Source organism: Alosa alosa, chromosome 19 (genome assembly GCF_017589495.1).
Source record: "Alosa alosa isolate M-15738 ecotype Scorff River chromosome 19, AALO_Geno_1.1, whole genome shotgun sequence".
In the NCBI taxonomy this organism is placed as follows: domain Eukaryota; kingdom Metazoa; phylum Chordata; class Actinopteri; order Clupeiformes; family Clupeidae; genus Alosa; species Alosa alosa.
In genome coordinates, this window is record NC_063207.1 from 23,158,610 (window position 1) to 23,172,768 (window position 14,159).

The 14,159-nt window shown below is 41.5% G+C and overlaps 1 protein-coding gene across 3 annotated transcripts; it reads left to right on the forward strand.

The window, feature by feature from the left end:
• Positions 1–616: 616 nt before the first annotated feature.
• ganc (glucosidase, alpha; neutral C) lies at positions 617–13,467 on the forward strand. 3 transcript variants are annotated; one of them, XM_048227832.1, is made up of 24 exons: positions 617–810; positions 1,062–1,124; positions 1,210–1,312; positions 1,501–1,628; positions 2,380–2,556; positions 2,951–2,972; positions 3,057–3,117; positions 3,194–3,290; positions 3,402–3,585; positions 3,753–3,897; positions 4,004–4,239; positions 4,329–4,455; positions 4,665–4,744; positions 4,823–4,966; positions 5,064–5,160; positions 5,274–5,375; positions 7,867–8,110; positions 8,428–8,492; positions 9,018–9,094; positions 11,300–11,374; positions 11,488–11,601; positions 11,894–12,006; positions 12,310–12,413; positions 13,002–13,467. In XM_048227832.1, the coding sequence occupies exons 2-24, from the start codon at positions 1,090–1,092 to the stop codon at positions 13,106–13,108; spliced, it is 2,637 nt and encodes an 878-aa protein (XP_048083789.1). In that variant the 5' UTR covers positions 617–810; positions 1,062–1,089; the 3' UTR covers positions 13,109–13,467. The 3 variants fall into 3 exon arrangements, with proteins under 3 accessions (XP_048083789.1, XP_048083787.1, XP_048083788.1); XM_048227830.1 differs by having other exon boundaries at positions 617–806; XM_048227831.1 differs by having other exon boundaries at positions 617–790.
• The last annotated feature ends 692 nt before the right edge of the window (positions 13,468–14,159 follow it).

Sequence of the window (14,159 nt, forward strand, 5' to 3'; positions counted from 1 at the left end):
CGACGTTTTCCAGATGTTAGCAGAGGATTTGACTCCTCCACTTATCCATATGTCTGATTTCAATTCACCAAATGGGATCATGGGGATTGTGTTATTTGCCATTGCCACCGTTGTGTTTGCAAAAGGAATTGAAGTAGGTCTACAATTAATGTACGAGGCATGTGATTAAATAGAAACAGAGCTATATGAAACGAGTACTACATTAACCAGGAGGGTACACTGGCGCTGTATGATGATGCAATGTGTGTATCAGTATGGTTTGTTTGGGATATTCACTAACGACATAAATTTACGCAGAGTTTCATTTTAGGGCAGTCATATTTATCTGTACGTGTTGCGCCCTTAGTGCGCAATACTTATTATCAGATTTCCTGCAATGTTTTAGCAAAGATTGTTAAGGCGGAGCAAGATATTTCATCAGGAGCCACTTCCGGGAACCCGGATCGCACGGGGGGGGTAACATTTTTAGCATTTTTGAGCATTCCAGTCTGGAGAAAATCGACTTTATATCAGGTGTGCGCCGGTTATTTATGGCGCTGCTGTTGGCCGGTTGCAACGTATGCTCATCAATACGTCATCGACACGCCTCTTTATGCAGACAGGATTCGATCCCCATTTCGCGCCCATAGACATGAACTACGAGGAAGTATCTGGCTCCGCCTTAACAATCTTTGGTTTTAGTTTCACTACTTTTAGTTAGGCTACTTTTTTCGCAGGTAGCCTTGTTTGACCCTGCCGACTGAAACTTGCTGAAATTAATGGCTAATGAAGAGTCTACAAAAACGGAGAGGTAGCATGCACGTTATGTCAGTATGTATGCAGCGTTGCCTTGCTTTGCAAATTAACTTCCTGGTGGTCTTTGGTGCATGTTTTTTTTTGTCTGACTAAAGTACAAAGGCGACTGGTGCGATGTCAATCATTTGACAGTATTTTAAAATAAAATATATACCACGTCTTTACATTAATTACATAATTTCCCCTGGGGATCAATAAAGTATCTATCTATCTATCTATCTATCTATCTACAGACCTAAAATTAAATTATTTCATGTTTCTTTCAGCGTCGCTCTTGATGACGGGTGGAAAGAAATGTTCAAGAAAAGTGATCATATAGCATTTTACAGGTAGGGTGTAGTTACCTTGTGTTGCTTAATGGGATTCTAACTGAAAGTGCACTAATTGTAGGCATTTTTGATGATTGATTTCTAGACGGCATAAACAAAATCCTGGTGTGCATTACTGTGTCACTCTGGAAAGCTTAGCACTGACAGAGAAAGGGGCCAGTTTGGAACTCTTTGAGACAAAATCTCAGGTAGGCCTCATCCAGTGCTTCATGCTCTGGGAGCTTCATGCAGTGAGATTTGTGTGTGTGTGTGTGTGTGTGTGTGTGTGTGTGAGAGAGAGAGAGAGAGAGAGAGAGAGAAGAGAACTCTTGGATGAGATGAATATTTTCAGTAAAAGTATGCATATGTCCAACCGATTGCAATGTGTTACTCACAGGTGCATTTGCTCTTGCAAGTGAGGGTATGTCGGGAGAGCACTATAAGAATTACCATAGATGAGATCCACCCAGTTAAAATACGCTACAGAGTTCCAGATGTTTTGATTGAAGACCCGGTGTATGAACAGTAAGCCTGACATACGTTTTGTTCAATGACTCCATTGTTAAACATTATCAGACTAAAAGTTGTCAGACAAACATCTGGAAGGACATAATTGACAACATAAATTCTATAATAGCCTTCTCAGTAGCCCTATAAAATGAGCTTGACATGGTAACATCACAAACCCTGTTAAGATGGTTCTCAGTGAAACAAACTATGAAGGATATTTTCATTAAGACTGGGTAAACCCAGCCCGATTTCGCCCTGCAGCTCAGGCTGGAAACCTCCACATTTTTCTATACTACTTCTGTTACAAATATGTGGGGACCAATCACAAACTGGCTTATCCACGTAGGCGCTCCCAGATCGTTGGTGTGATTGGTTGAAGGACTATCCAATTGCGTACAGAGTCATTCGAACTATACCCATTGATCACGCCTCTTGTGCAGTAGGAAATACAGAGCTGACTCCCCAGACTAATGTTCAATCTTAAAAAGATTGAGATTGGTCTGGCCAGGCTAATTTTCACTGGTAACCTGTTGACCATTTGTTCAAGTCATTGATGACTTTCTATAAAGACACATTATTACTATTTCAATGTTATTTAATATTACTACATTAATAACACTATTACTATTTCATGTCATTGTTTTAACAGTCCAACTATTCTTACTAGATCACATTGTGAATACATGGAAGTTAGTTATTTTGGTCTGCTTATCGTTTTCCAGTCAGTTTAGTAGCCTGCGTGATAGATAGTATGTGTGTGTGGCAGGTTACGTGTGGAAAGGAAAGGTGAAGGTTCTGTCACACTTTCCTGGGGCTTGGGTCAGCACCAAGTATGGATCCAAGAGACTCCTTTCAGCCTGGATGTCCTTTGTGTGAAAGAGGTGATCGCCACTCTCAATCCAAATGGGCGGACGTTGTTTGAGACCCTGCAAGATCCTCCAAGGTGGGTTTACACCAGAGTAGAGTTAATGGAGATTCCACCATGAAGCAGTTCTTTTGAACATAAACAGTAGTTCAACCGTTCACAGTGAGAATCACAGGCATCAAGTTGCCTAGGTAGTCGCCAGAAAAAATGTTTCTTAAATAGCAGAGTATTTAATTGAATTAGTTACATAGTTCTTGCTTCATAGTTATATACCGAAAATATTGGGGCATACGTTTGGTATATGACCATGTGTAGCATATTTTAGATATATTAGAACTTCTGTAGTAGCACCTAACACCTAGCACCTAACACCTTGCCATAGGCCTATATCACACTTAAATCAATTCAATTACATTCAGTTAATTTTAGTTTTTCAACTTTCACTCACTCATCCTCTTGCTTGCTTTGACAGGCATGACTCCACATTAAATCAGGTCAGGTTCCCTCTTTTTCATTTTCAAGCCATTAATTATTTTTTTGTTGAATTAGTGACATTGCTTTCTTTTCTGTGATATTAGGGAGATCCATCAGGCCTATGGCGAGAGAGATTTGGACAATTTGTAGATGTGAAAGCCAATGGTAGGTCCTCTCCTATAGTTTTGTTCTTTCAGTATAATCATTGGCTTGTGAATCAATTAGCCTGTTTCTATCCCAGGTCCAAGTTCTGTTGGTATGGACTTTTGCCTCCATGGCTTCAACCATGTGTATGGCATTCCAGAACATGCAGATAGACTCCGACTGAAAGACACCAGGTCTAACAACCACTGACATTAATAGAAACTTTGAATGGTATTGAGTTCAAAATGTGTGGATGGTGCATAAACTTCATTTTAATATTGCTGTCTTTGTCTGTGCCTCTGCAGTGGTGGCGAGCCATACAGGTTGTACAACCTGGATGTGTTTGGCTACCGTACCAACAGCCGGCTAGGCCTCTACGGCTCTGTGCCACTGTTGTTTGCACACAAGTCTGACAAAACCCTGGGGCTCTTCTGGCTCAATGCTTCTGAGACCCTTGTAGATGTGCACTACCACCCCAAAGATAGTGAGGTAACATTAGTGTTGGTGATGGCTTTAACCTTAGTCATCTGGCTTGATTTGTGTTATTAAGCTACTAACTGTAGATATGTGTTTTGTATTAATTATATATTAATATATAAGATATTAATTTATTATATTATATAGTGTTCACAATTAATTTCTGCTGCTCTTCACAGGAGGACGTAGCAGCCCCAGTGAATAGGAGTAGAACGCCCATCCAGACAGACGTCCATTGGATCTCAGAGAGCGGAGTGATTGACTGCTTCATCCTCACAGGACCCACGCCCTCGCAGGTCCTCACTCAGTATGCACAGCTGACAGGTGCGGATGTCATTCAGTATAGCGATGGCTGTGCATCCACAATCATGAATGTGGTTCTTTGTGATGGAGGGCAGTTATGTGTGATCAATTCTGCTCCTTCCATTAGGCTTCCAAGCTTTTCCACCACTCTGGTCTCTTGGATACCACCAATGCCGCTGGAACTATGAAGACGAAGCGGATGTGAAGTCTGTGGACGCTGGCTTTGACCACCACTCCATCCCTTACGATGTGATATGGCTGGACATTGAGCACACAGATGGGAAACGCTACTTCACCTGGGATTCAAAACACTTCCCCAACCCTGTTGCACTCCAACAACACCTGGCGAGGAAAAAAAGGAAGGTAAGACTGCCTTCACAATCTCACTCATCGAAAGAACGAGTAGGAACATCTGAAAATGCTGTAGCATCAGTAATCTCTGTCTGTTGCAGATGGTGGTAATCAGTGACCCCCATATTAAGGTTGACCCTGACTGGTCCCTTTACTGTGAGGCCAGAGATGGAGACCATTTTGTGAAGGTCAAAGATGGAGGCGTCTACACAGGCTCTTGCTGGCCAGGTGAAGTTTGAACTTTACTTTATATACTTTTTTATCAGAGACTTTCAGCTAGTTGTAATTTTAAAATTTTAAAGTTAATTTGCTTTGCTTTGTGTCATATATGTGAAATGCAAGAAACACTAGGTTCCTTGATATTTTGCAATTCTCTGGACCCCTGTACTTCTACCATTTCTCATACAGTAGATGTACTGCCTTACTGTATTTCATAGGTGACTCCAATTACTTGGACTTCAGTTGTCCACAGACCAGGTCTTGGTACGCTAGATGCTATTCTCTCAACAAGTACAAAGTGAGTCTCAGAAGAAGCCACCACATGGAGCTCATTTGACTATTTATGCCAATCCGAATTGACATGTTTCTCTATCAGGGATCTACAGACTCTTTGTTTGTTTGGAACGATATGAACGAGCCCTCAGTGTTCTATGGTCCAGAGCAGACAATGCCGAAGAACGCGGTGCATCGCGGGGGCTGGGAGCACCGGGATCTACACAATCTTTACGGCTTTTACCAGGTGGGTGGTGGCTCCACTAGATTGAAAAAGATTCACGATATGGAGCTGATGCCAAGTTAGCAATAGATATCAGCTCTTGTCCTCCTGCATCTCTCAGCACATGGCCACAGTGGACGGGCTGATGACACGCGCTGGTGGAACCGAGAGGCCCTTCGTTCTGACACGCTCTTTCTTCGCTGGATCTCAGAGGCTTGGTAAGCCAGCGAAACACACACACACACAGAAATGTGTGTGATGGTTGGTAATTGCGAGCTACTGGGATGGTGTATGTGTTTTTATTTTCACATGCATTAGTTTTGTGCCCTAGGTGCAGTCTGGACAGGAGACACAGAGTCCACTTGGGATCACCTGAAGTTCTGCATCCCCATGCTGCTGTCCATAAGTCTGGCAGGCATTGCCTTCTGTGGAGGTGATTTGCTCATGATTACCATGACCATTTTGGCCCACTGCAACAGTGCACATTTTTGAAAGAGAAATATTAGTGTTAGAGATTGGTATAGTAACACACACACACACACACACACACATACATATTATATATTATATAATAGATATAGATATAGGATATTAGATTGCTGCACATTATACAGCGGAGAAAATAAGTATTGAACACGTCAAACATTTTTTTCAGTTAATCATTCAGTTAAACATTAATGTCCCTAAGTAGAGTTATGAGTGGAATGGCACAGGGAAAAAGTATTGAACACACTAAGAAAAAACAGTACACAAAGGCAAGTAATGGCAAGGAACGAGCTGAAATCTATACATAGTTAGAGAGGAATTATCCCTCCTATCTGTGCAAATTAATGTAAGCTGGGTTAGTACATATTGATGAGCTATAAAAAGGTTTTTCGTTACCAAGTTGTCACACAAGAAACATGTCATGATGGGTAAAAGCAAAGAGCTCTTCCAAGACCTTTGCAACATAATTGTTGCAAAACATATCAATGGAACTGGTTACAGATGCATTTCAAAACTTCAGAATCATCCAGTAAGCAGTATTGGAGCCATTATCTGCAAGAGGAAGGGACATCACTGCATCATCAATCGGCCATGCACAGGATCTCCTCACAAGATTTCTGACCAGGAAGTCAGAAGGATAGTCAGAAGTGTAGCCAAGGACCACTCCAGAAAGACTTGGAGGCAGCAGGTTCAATTGTTACAGAGAAAATCATAGGCAATGCACTCCACCGCCATGGCCTCTATGCACGCTCACCCCACATGACTGTATTACTGAAGAAAAACATGTCGAAGCTCATTGAAAGTTTGCTACACAACATTTGGACAAGCCTATGAAATACTAAGAGAATGTATTCTGGTCAGGTGAGAGCAAAATTTAACTCTTTGGATGTCAAATGGCACTGTGCATCACCCTAAAAATACCATACCAACAGTGACGTTTGGAGGTGGAGGCATCACGGTGTGGGGCTGTTTTTCATCTCATGGTACTGGCAGACTTCATACAGTTGAAGAAATGATGAATGGAGCCATTTTTTCTGGGAGAATCTTGCCATCCACCAGAACAATGAGGATGAGACATGGCTAGACCTTCCAGCAGGACAATGATCCAAAGCATTCAGCAAAGGAAACTCTCAATTGGTTTCAGAGAAAGGAAATTCAGGCCCTGACTTAAATCCAATTGAACAGTTTTGGAAGTTACCTAAAGATCAGGATTTACAAGAGGGACCCCTGGAATCTTCAATATTAAAAGACTATCTGTTTAAAAGAATGGGCCAAAATCACACCTGAATACTGCGACTGATTAGTTTCGTCATAGAGGAAATGCCTTGAAGCTCTAATTACAAATAAAGGGTTTTCCACAAAGTATTTAAGAAATTTCAGTAGGCGTGTTCAATACTTTTTTCCTGTGGCATTCCACTTTTTTACTCATAACTCTACGTATGAACATTAATGTTTGGATTTTTTTATATGTGTGGATTACCTATGTTAATACTAATGTCCGGTGAAAATGTCATGCAAATAGCCTCACTGGAAGTATACTTACTGAAAAAAATGTTGACGTGTTCAATATTTACTTTCCCCGCTGTAAGCTAGCTGTAGGCTAACGGGTCTAACCCACTTCCAGTGAATTATGCTAACATAGGCTAACAGTGTCAGACTAGGTAATTGCACGCACAGAGAAGAGATGAGTATGTGTGCTCTTATCTAACTCTGGTGTAGACGGCAAATAAGCTCATTACCCAAAAAGTTGCCATGTTCCTTTAACTCATTGAATGCCAAGCTGTTTTCGGAAGCTTTGTCCTAGAGTGCCAGCAATCTAGACCATTGTTGATGATTTTTGTACAGCCACAGCTTATTCTGTGTTATAGCTATGAACACATACAATAGCTTGTTTGAAATGTGAGACTTTAAGCTCTCAGTTGGTGCAAACCGTGTATTTCTTCACGCCTCTGTTCCCAAGCTAAAAAGTGGCTAGTTTTCATCAAAATCCCTGTTTTTTTTTCTAGAAATGGAGATATAACGTCTTTCATGAAATATGAAGTGTTGCCCGTAAAGTTTCCGGGAAGTGACCTAGCGAGACCTGGCGAGACTGCCACCTAGTGTTAGACCCATGAAAATGGCCTGGTTTTGAGCTGACGTGCATGCGTCACTGATTCGACCCAAAGCGGCAACCATCAAAAGCCGAGTTATGATAAAATGTCCAGATAAAATGACTAGAAAGTGCGTTTTCATGAGTTTTCAATTGTCATATATTTAATTTCCATTCATCACAGAGTTCCCAAAATCACATATAAGGTGTGTTAGAGTGTCTAGTTTTGTAATAAAAAAAAAAAAAAAAGCGTAATATTACAGTACGTTTTTGGCACTCAACGCATGGGAAGGAAAAACGTAATATTACGTTTTTGGCACTCAATGAATTAATGTCCCATCTCCTTCAGCTGATGTAGGAGGCTTTGTGGGGAACCCCGAGCCAGAGCTGTTGGTGCGCTGGTACCAGGCCGGGGCCCTGCAGCCGTTCTTCAGGGGCCACGCAAACAAGAGCACCAAGCGCCGCGAGCCGTGGCTTTTTGGCGAGGCGGTGACGGCCAGCATCCGCTCAGCCATCCAGCAGCGCTACTGTCTTCTGCCCTACTGGTACACGCTCTTCCATCAGGCCCACACCTCTGCTCTCCCTCCAATGAGGTAGGACACCAAAATGGAAATACAGGAAATATGATGACTTTGCCCTGAAGAGTTTGGGTTGTTTGATGTTCATATGAATCAATGTTTATTCACATGATGTAAATGCTACTTAGAATTGAGATGAGGGGCCTATAGTTTTGAGTTAAAATATAGTAATAGATAAAGAGGTGGTGAGTAGCATTTAGACTAACTCATTATTAGGAAGTGCAGAAGCCATTGAATGGTGCCTGTGAAGGCCAAATGCCGCTACCATGTACACATGTTAACATGCAGTGATGAGTTCTTGTGCTGTGTTGTGTCTATGCTGTTTGTACCAGACCCCTGTGGGTAGAGTTCCCTGGAGAACAGAGCACCTTCAGAGTGGACCATGAGTATATGATTGGTAAATATAACCCAGAATGTGTTAACATTATTACAACTATATTACTATTATATTATTGCTATTTACCGGTACTGTTATTTCTGTTATATTACACTGCAAATGAATTAAGTGTTATTAGTCTTATATCAAGATCAAAAAATATATTTGGTATGGTTTTTAGTATGAAGAGACATGCCTAGCACCCTGGAAAGATCATTTTGACTTAATTTATTAAGAGTTATTTTAGTTATTTTTGACTTTTTGACAGTATTTTAAGGAGTCTTATCAAGACAAATTTGCTCAACGCACTGGTAGCCAAATTTGCTTGTTTTTATGATAAGTTGTCTTAAAATAAGTCAAACTCTTATTAAATCAAGTCAAATGATTTAACGGGAAAGCACTAGGTAAGTCTATTTATACTGAAAACAATACCAACTAGATTTTTTGATCTTGATATAAAATGAATAACACTTGGTTAGATTTAATTAGATAAGCTGTTTTTGCATTGTGGATAGCTGTTGTTGAGCCTTATGTTTCTATTTATAGGTAGTGCACTTCTTGCTTGTCCTGTAACTGCACCAGGTGTTAAAGAAGTTATGGTCTTCCTCCCTGGCATCAAAGAGGTGTGAGATATTCAGCTTCATCAAAGAGTTTTAACATGTATTTAACATTAGCCCCGTTTACATGTACACATTTAATCTGATTACAAACGGAGTAGTGGCTCGATCGGAATAAAAATGCCGCATGTAAACAACTCATCTGATCGGATTCAGCCCGATCCGACTAAATTTCCAATCAGATCGAGAGAGGTGGTGTACTCCGTTCTGACAATCTGATCGATTGAAAAATCCACCCATGTAAACAGGTACTCCGATTGTTGGCGGCATTACAACTAGGAGCTTCTATATGATTAAATGCTTGTTCCATGTAAATGCCAATCGGTTTATTTAGCGTTCAAGTAAACAGTTTGGTTAAAATTTTTCATCAGATTCATTTCAATCTGATTAAAGAAGCCCTATGCAGGTCTGGTTATTCCTTCGCTGTTTCTGGGTTTTCGCCGGATTTGGGCTCACATTTTTCACGACATAGCTCCCCCTGCAGCTTCGGTAGCAAGTGACTGCTACGCTAAACCCCCACTAGCTAGCAAGCTAGCCATTAAGAAACCAAGCTAAACACATACAGGGGTCCAGAGAATGTCTAATAAGGGGAGAACTGCCACTCTCGGAAAACTGAACTGGTTGCAGTTCCTTCTGTGGTTCCACATGAGGGCGCTCGTCCAAATAATTCAGTGGAAATGCATGGATTCCAGTTTCTTCCAGTAGCAGCAACTGGAATCCATGCATTTCCACTGAATTATTTTTGGAATCTGATCCCTTATCATACCTGTTCATTCTTACTTCGTTGCTTTCGACTTATCGGTGACTAAATTCAAGATGGCTGCAAGCGTTAAACTTCCGTGAAGATACTGTCTGTATAAATCGTCTTGTAAGTAAACTACCAGTGCTTTTTCAAAGTTCTCAATGTCTCGTTTTAAATGTCAGGGCCCTCGGAAGTCTACCAATGAAGTGTGGAGATACATTGAGCCTCGTAAATGGGTGTAAAACAGTGATTTATTTTCATGGCTAGCCCGATGCCGAAGCACCACTACTGAAAAGGCTGTTGGTAGCATCGGCTAACTAGCGCCAGATTTTGGAGTGCAGGGGACAAGTCGAGATGGGCTATGAGACATACGTTCACACTCGGTATCATGTTTCAATACACTTTAGGTCAATATCACACCGGAATTCTCCTTTAAGTGCAACAACGACCCAACCTGTAAGAAATCAAAAGGACATAAGTACTCGTTCATTCAACTTTTGACCTATAACCCATGTTGAAGTTATACAAACTACAATCAAATCTGAGATTTGTCAACGACAATCAGGTGAAAGAGACAAATTTAGCCGTCTAGCTCCATTGACTCCCATTCATTCTGCACTCATGGCGATCGCGCTCAGAGATCAGTGGAACTCTGGTGGAATTGCATCCAAAATTCGGTACAATGGGACTTAATACGGAGTGGCAAGGCTCTCCGTAGACGGGCTCTGAGGGCTCACAATAAAACGGTCGAGCAAACACATTGGCGTCCGTTTTGCAGTCTCCTTAGAAACTACAATCTGACTACATTTTCGAGGCGCAATTGGATACTTCCGTTGAGTTACATCCAGATTTACCCGGTCCGGGTTCAGAAAGTTGCATATTCGTTTTTTCCGCGGAGAAGCGATAGAGGGAGACGAAGCACCCACCAAACAACCCAGAAAGTGTTGTAGAACCATCAGAACGACTCTCAACCTGCATAATTAAAGGAATTATCCGGAGTAAAATGCACTTTAGAACAATTTAGATTGTCGGGGTACAGCTTGATGAAATTCATTCTGGACTCTCTATCCGACCACATAAAGACCTCGGGATACTTCGGTTTGGCTTTAGGGACCTTCTTCTCACTACCACGTAAGTGTAATGTTGTTTGGAACTGTAGAAGAGGTATAAAAATAGCATTTTGTAGCGGCGAAATGACATGCCCGGGTCACTTCCAGGCTAAAGAGTTTTGACTGAAAACGGCCAATCGAACTTTCTCAAAACACATCCGAATGACATGATTTTGATGTCAACTCAACGTATGTACTCCCAATCATCCGTAAATTGATCTAAAGTGCATTTTACTCCGGATAATTCCTTTAAGGTCATTTTTGCTAAAATTGTTGCATAGGGCTTCTTTAAAAGAAAAAAAACGTCATGTAAACGCAACTACTGTTTAGGAGTTAAAATGTTTGTGTTTCTTTCATCAGCTGTGGTATGATATTGACTCTGCACAAGCATTCAGTGGAGATCAAAACCTGGCTCACCCTGTGACATTGGACAACGTGAGACAGATTCTCAGCTCTTAGCTGTTCCTTCACTATGAAGCATTGTTGTTGTTGTTGTTCTTCTTCTTCTTCTTCTCACGTCCTCTACCCTGTTGTGGCCTGTGTTGCAGGTCCCTGTGTTCCAGAGAGGGGGCACAGTGGTGCCCAGGAGAGAGGGCAATGGCTCCTGCTCCTCGGACTTTCAGAAGCTCCCCCTCAGCCTGACTGTTGCGCTGGACTCCAAGGTGAGGAACTTATCTAAAACTTATCCATTCCTCTTGGTCAGCATGGATACAAAGGGGAGACTCCACCATTAATGGGATACAGTCTGAAGTAGTTACCTAGTGCTGATCCCTGGTAATCAACTTTTTTTGGGGGGAAAAGCTTATTTGTTAATCAGTTTTTGTTGAAATTGTGTACACCACTGGGGGCCTATTAATTCATGTACCAAGAGAGCTTCATATGGACATGAACATCCCATGAGCATTATGTGAACCTATATGAGATTGTCTGTCCTGAGCCGTGCTGTCCTTGCAGGGCTGTGCTGAGGGGCTGCTTTATGAGGACGATGGGCACTCGTTTCATTACCGAGACAGGAAAACATTCTCCTTGCACAGGTTCCTTATGAAGCCAGGGAGTCTTTCATGCAGGTCAGAGGGACTTACTGAAAACTCACCTTCATTTCTGACATTAATCTGCTACTCAAACTAATTTGAGGGTGATTTCATCAACACTCTCCCCTCTATTTTCATCTTACTTGCATATGTTCATTCTTTTTAACTATCACCATCAGTGCATAGAGCAGGAGATTACATGTCTATGGGTGTGGAGTATAAACCTGCTCTGTGGTCAATAATGTGACCAGGACAGTCATAGCAGTGCCAGGAGGACCCTGGTGTTTAGCAGCAACACCTTCAAAGGTATAAATGATCATGGCCTACCTCCTTCCACAGTCGTTTTTCTGAGGAAGGCACCTTTGCCACGGGCAGCTCAGTGCAGTCTGTGCTCTTTTTGGGCATGAGGAGAAAGCCATCAGCAGTGACCGCTCACGTCTCAGGTATCCCACATCGTCACATCATCACACTGTTTTAAAAAAATGCTTTCCTTCACTTTGGAGGTTTTTTTGTTGTATGTGTCAGTAATGCAGTAAGTGCAGCTGTAAGGCACATGTTCTATTATGAGTTGTTCCATCTCTTGTGACAGAGTAAGAATTAAATTATATTCAGATATGATAGATATATAGAATATACTTTTCTTAGGCGGGCCAGGTCCAACGGATACCTACGATCATTTGTCCCATCAGCTGCTGGGTTTCTTAACAAGTTATAAGTCAACTTGCATTTGCTTATCATTGCTATGCTGACATTCAGACTCTTTATAATCTTCCACAAGTGTATGTGCTTTTACAGTTTGTATATGTGTATTATGTTGTGATTTATTTATTATCTCATGTTTTATGTTGATTAAGTGTATTTGTGTGGGTTCTGGCTGTGAACCAAATTGCCCCTAGGGGACATTGAAGACTATCCAATCCAATCCAATCCAATAGTTATGCATGAATATGACATTAAAAAAGGACTGTGAGCTGATGCTTCTTGTTCTGCAATGTTGAATAGTGCAGACATTATGCCATTCCCGTTCACAGGTGTCCAAGTTCCGGTGATGTTCCAGTACGGAGAAGATCAACACACGTTGGTCTTGGGAGGCCTGGGTCTGGGAGTGGGTAGGGACTGGGAAATCAGGATGCAGTAGGGATGCTTTGTTTCCAGCATGCCGCATGAGGTAGGACGTTATTCTAGAAAAGGTCCTCGCTGCTGGGAAAAAAATGTGCCATGTTGACATATTCTGCCTCTGACAAGTGACTTAGAACATATTATGCCTCATATCCTAAAACCATTTGCTAATGTTGTCCTGCAGGAAACGTTTATGTTAAATGATAAAGGATGATCCGTATCTCTTATCTAAAACTAGAGGGTTCTTATGGTGACAGGAAGTGCTGGAAATGACAAGACTAAAAACTGTGTAATAGTTTAATAGTTTACCTTGAAATTCAGTTTGATCTGTGGCTTTGGAATATCTTCTGTTCATTTAATAAAGTACACAACATTTTATTTGCTGTTTATTGTTTATCAAATAGAGCTCTTATGAAGGAAATTCTCTGTTAGGGCTTGATACTAGAAAGCATACAAAATCGTATTACCAAAACAAACTTTTGAATGCTGACTATGCCTATGGCTTTACTAATGACTATGGCTTTACAAATGATCACTGAAAGTGTTTTGAAATGCAAAGCAATTTAAATGTTATAGTGAATATGTTAGGTCACTGACCTGTGACTTGTGTGATACTTAACAAAGCACACAATGAAGTAGACACAGGAACTGATGTTTCAGCCCAAATGGTCAACATGGTAGTGAATTTTACTTTCAAAAGCATGCCAAATAGACTGGTTTGGTCAGGTGATTTTACATCTTGACAGACAGCCCCATGACTATGGCCAGTGTCCATCCTCTCATTATACATGAAAAAAGGCCAGATGAGATGAGAGCCATTGCGGATTTGGATGACCTGCTTCATTTCGGCGTATCCATGGCTCTCTGGGCCACTTAAAAAAGCAGTGTAATTTTGACTGGCGGATAATGCCTCAGTCTCAGAGTCTGATTCCCAATGCCACCACTCTCCCGCCTAAAATGGAATAAACATTGGTTTGTCTCTCAGGCTTAGCCTGATGGCGTTGTGCTGAGACTGCTCAATGCAGAGCTCCATTGAGAACAGGTTTAAAGGGCTTGAATGCCTTCTGCTG

Excerpts from the sequence above, each read along its gene's own strand:
- ganc (XM_048227830.1), top strand. The coding sequence starts at position 766 with ATGAAGAGTCTACAAAAACGGAGAGGTAGCATGCACGTTAT. Across the intron at positions 3,586-3,752 it reads ACCACCCCAAAGATAGTGAG|GAGGACGTAGCAGCCCCAGT; the intron begins GTAACATTAGTG and ends TGCTCTTCACAG. Across the intron at positions 9,095-11,299 it reads TCCTCCCTGGCATCAAAGAG|CTGTGGTATGATATTGACTC; the intron begins GTGTGAGATATT and ends TTCTTTCATCAG.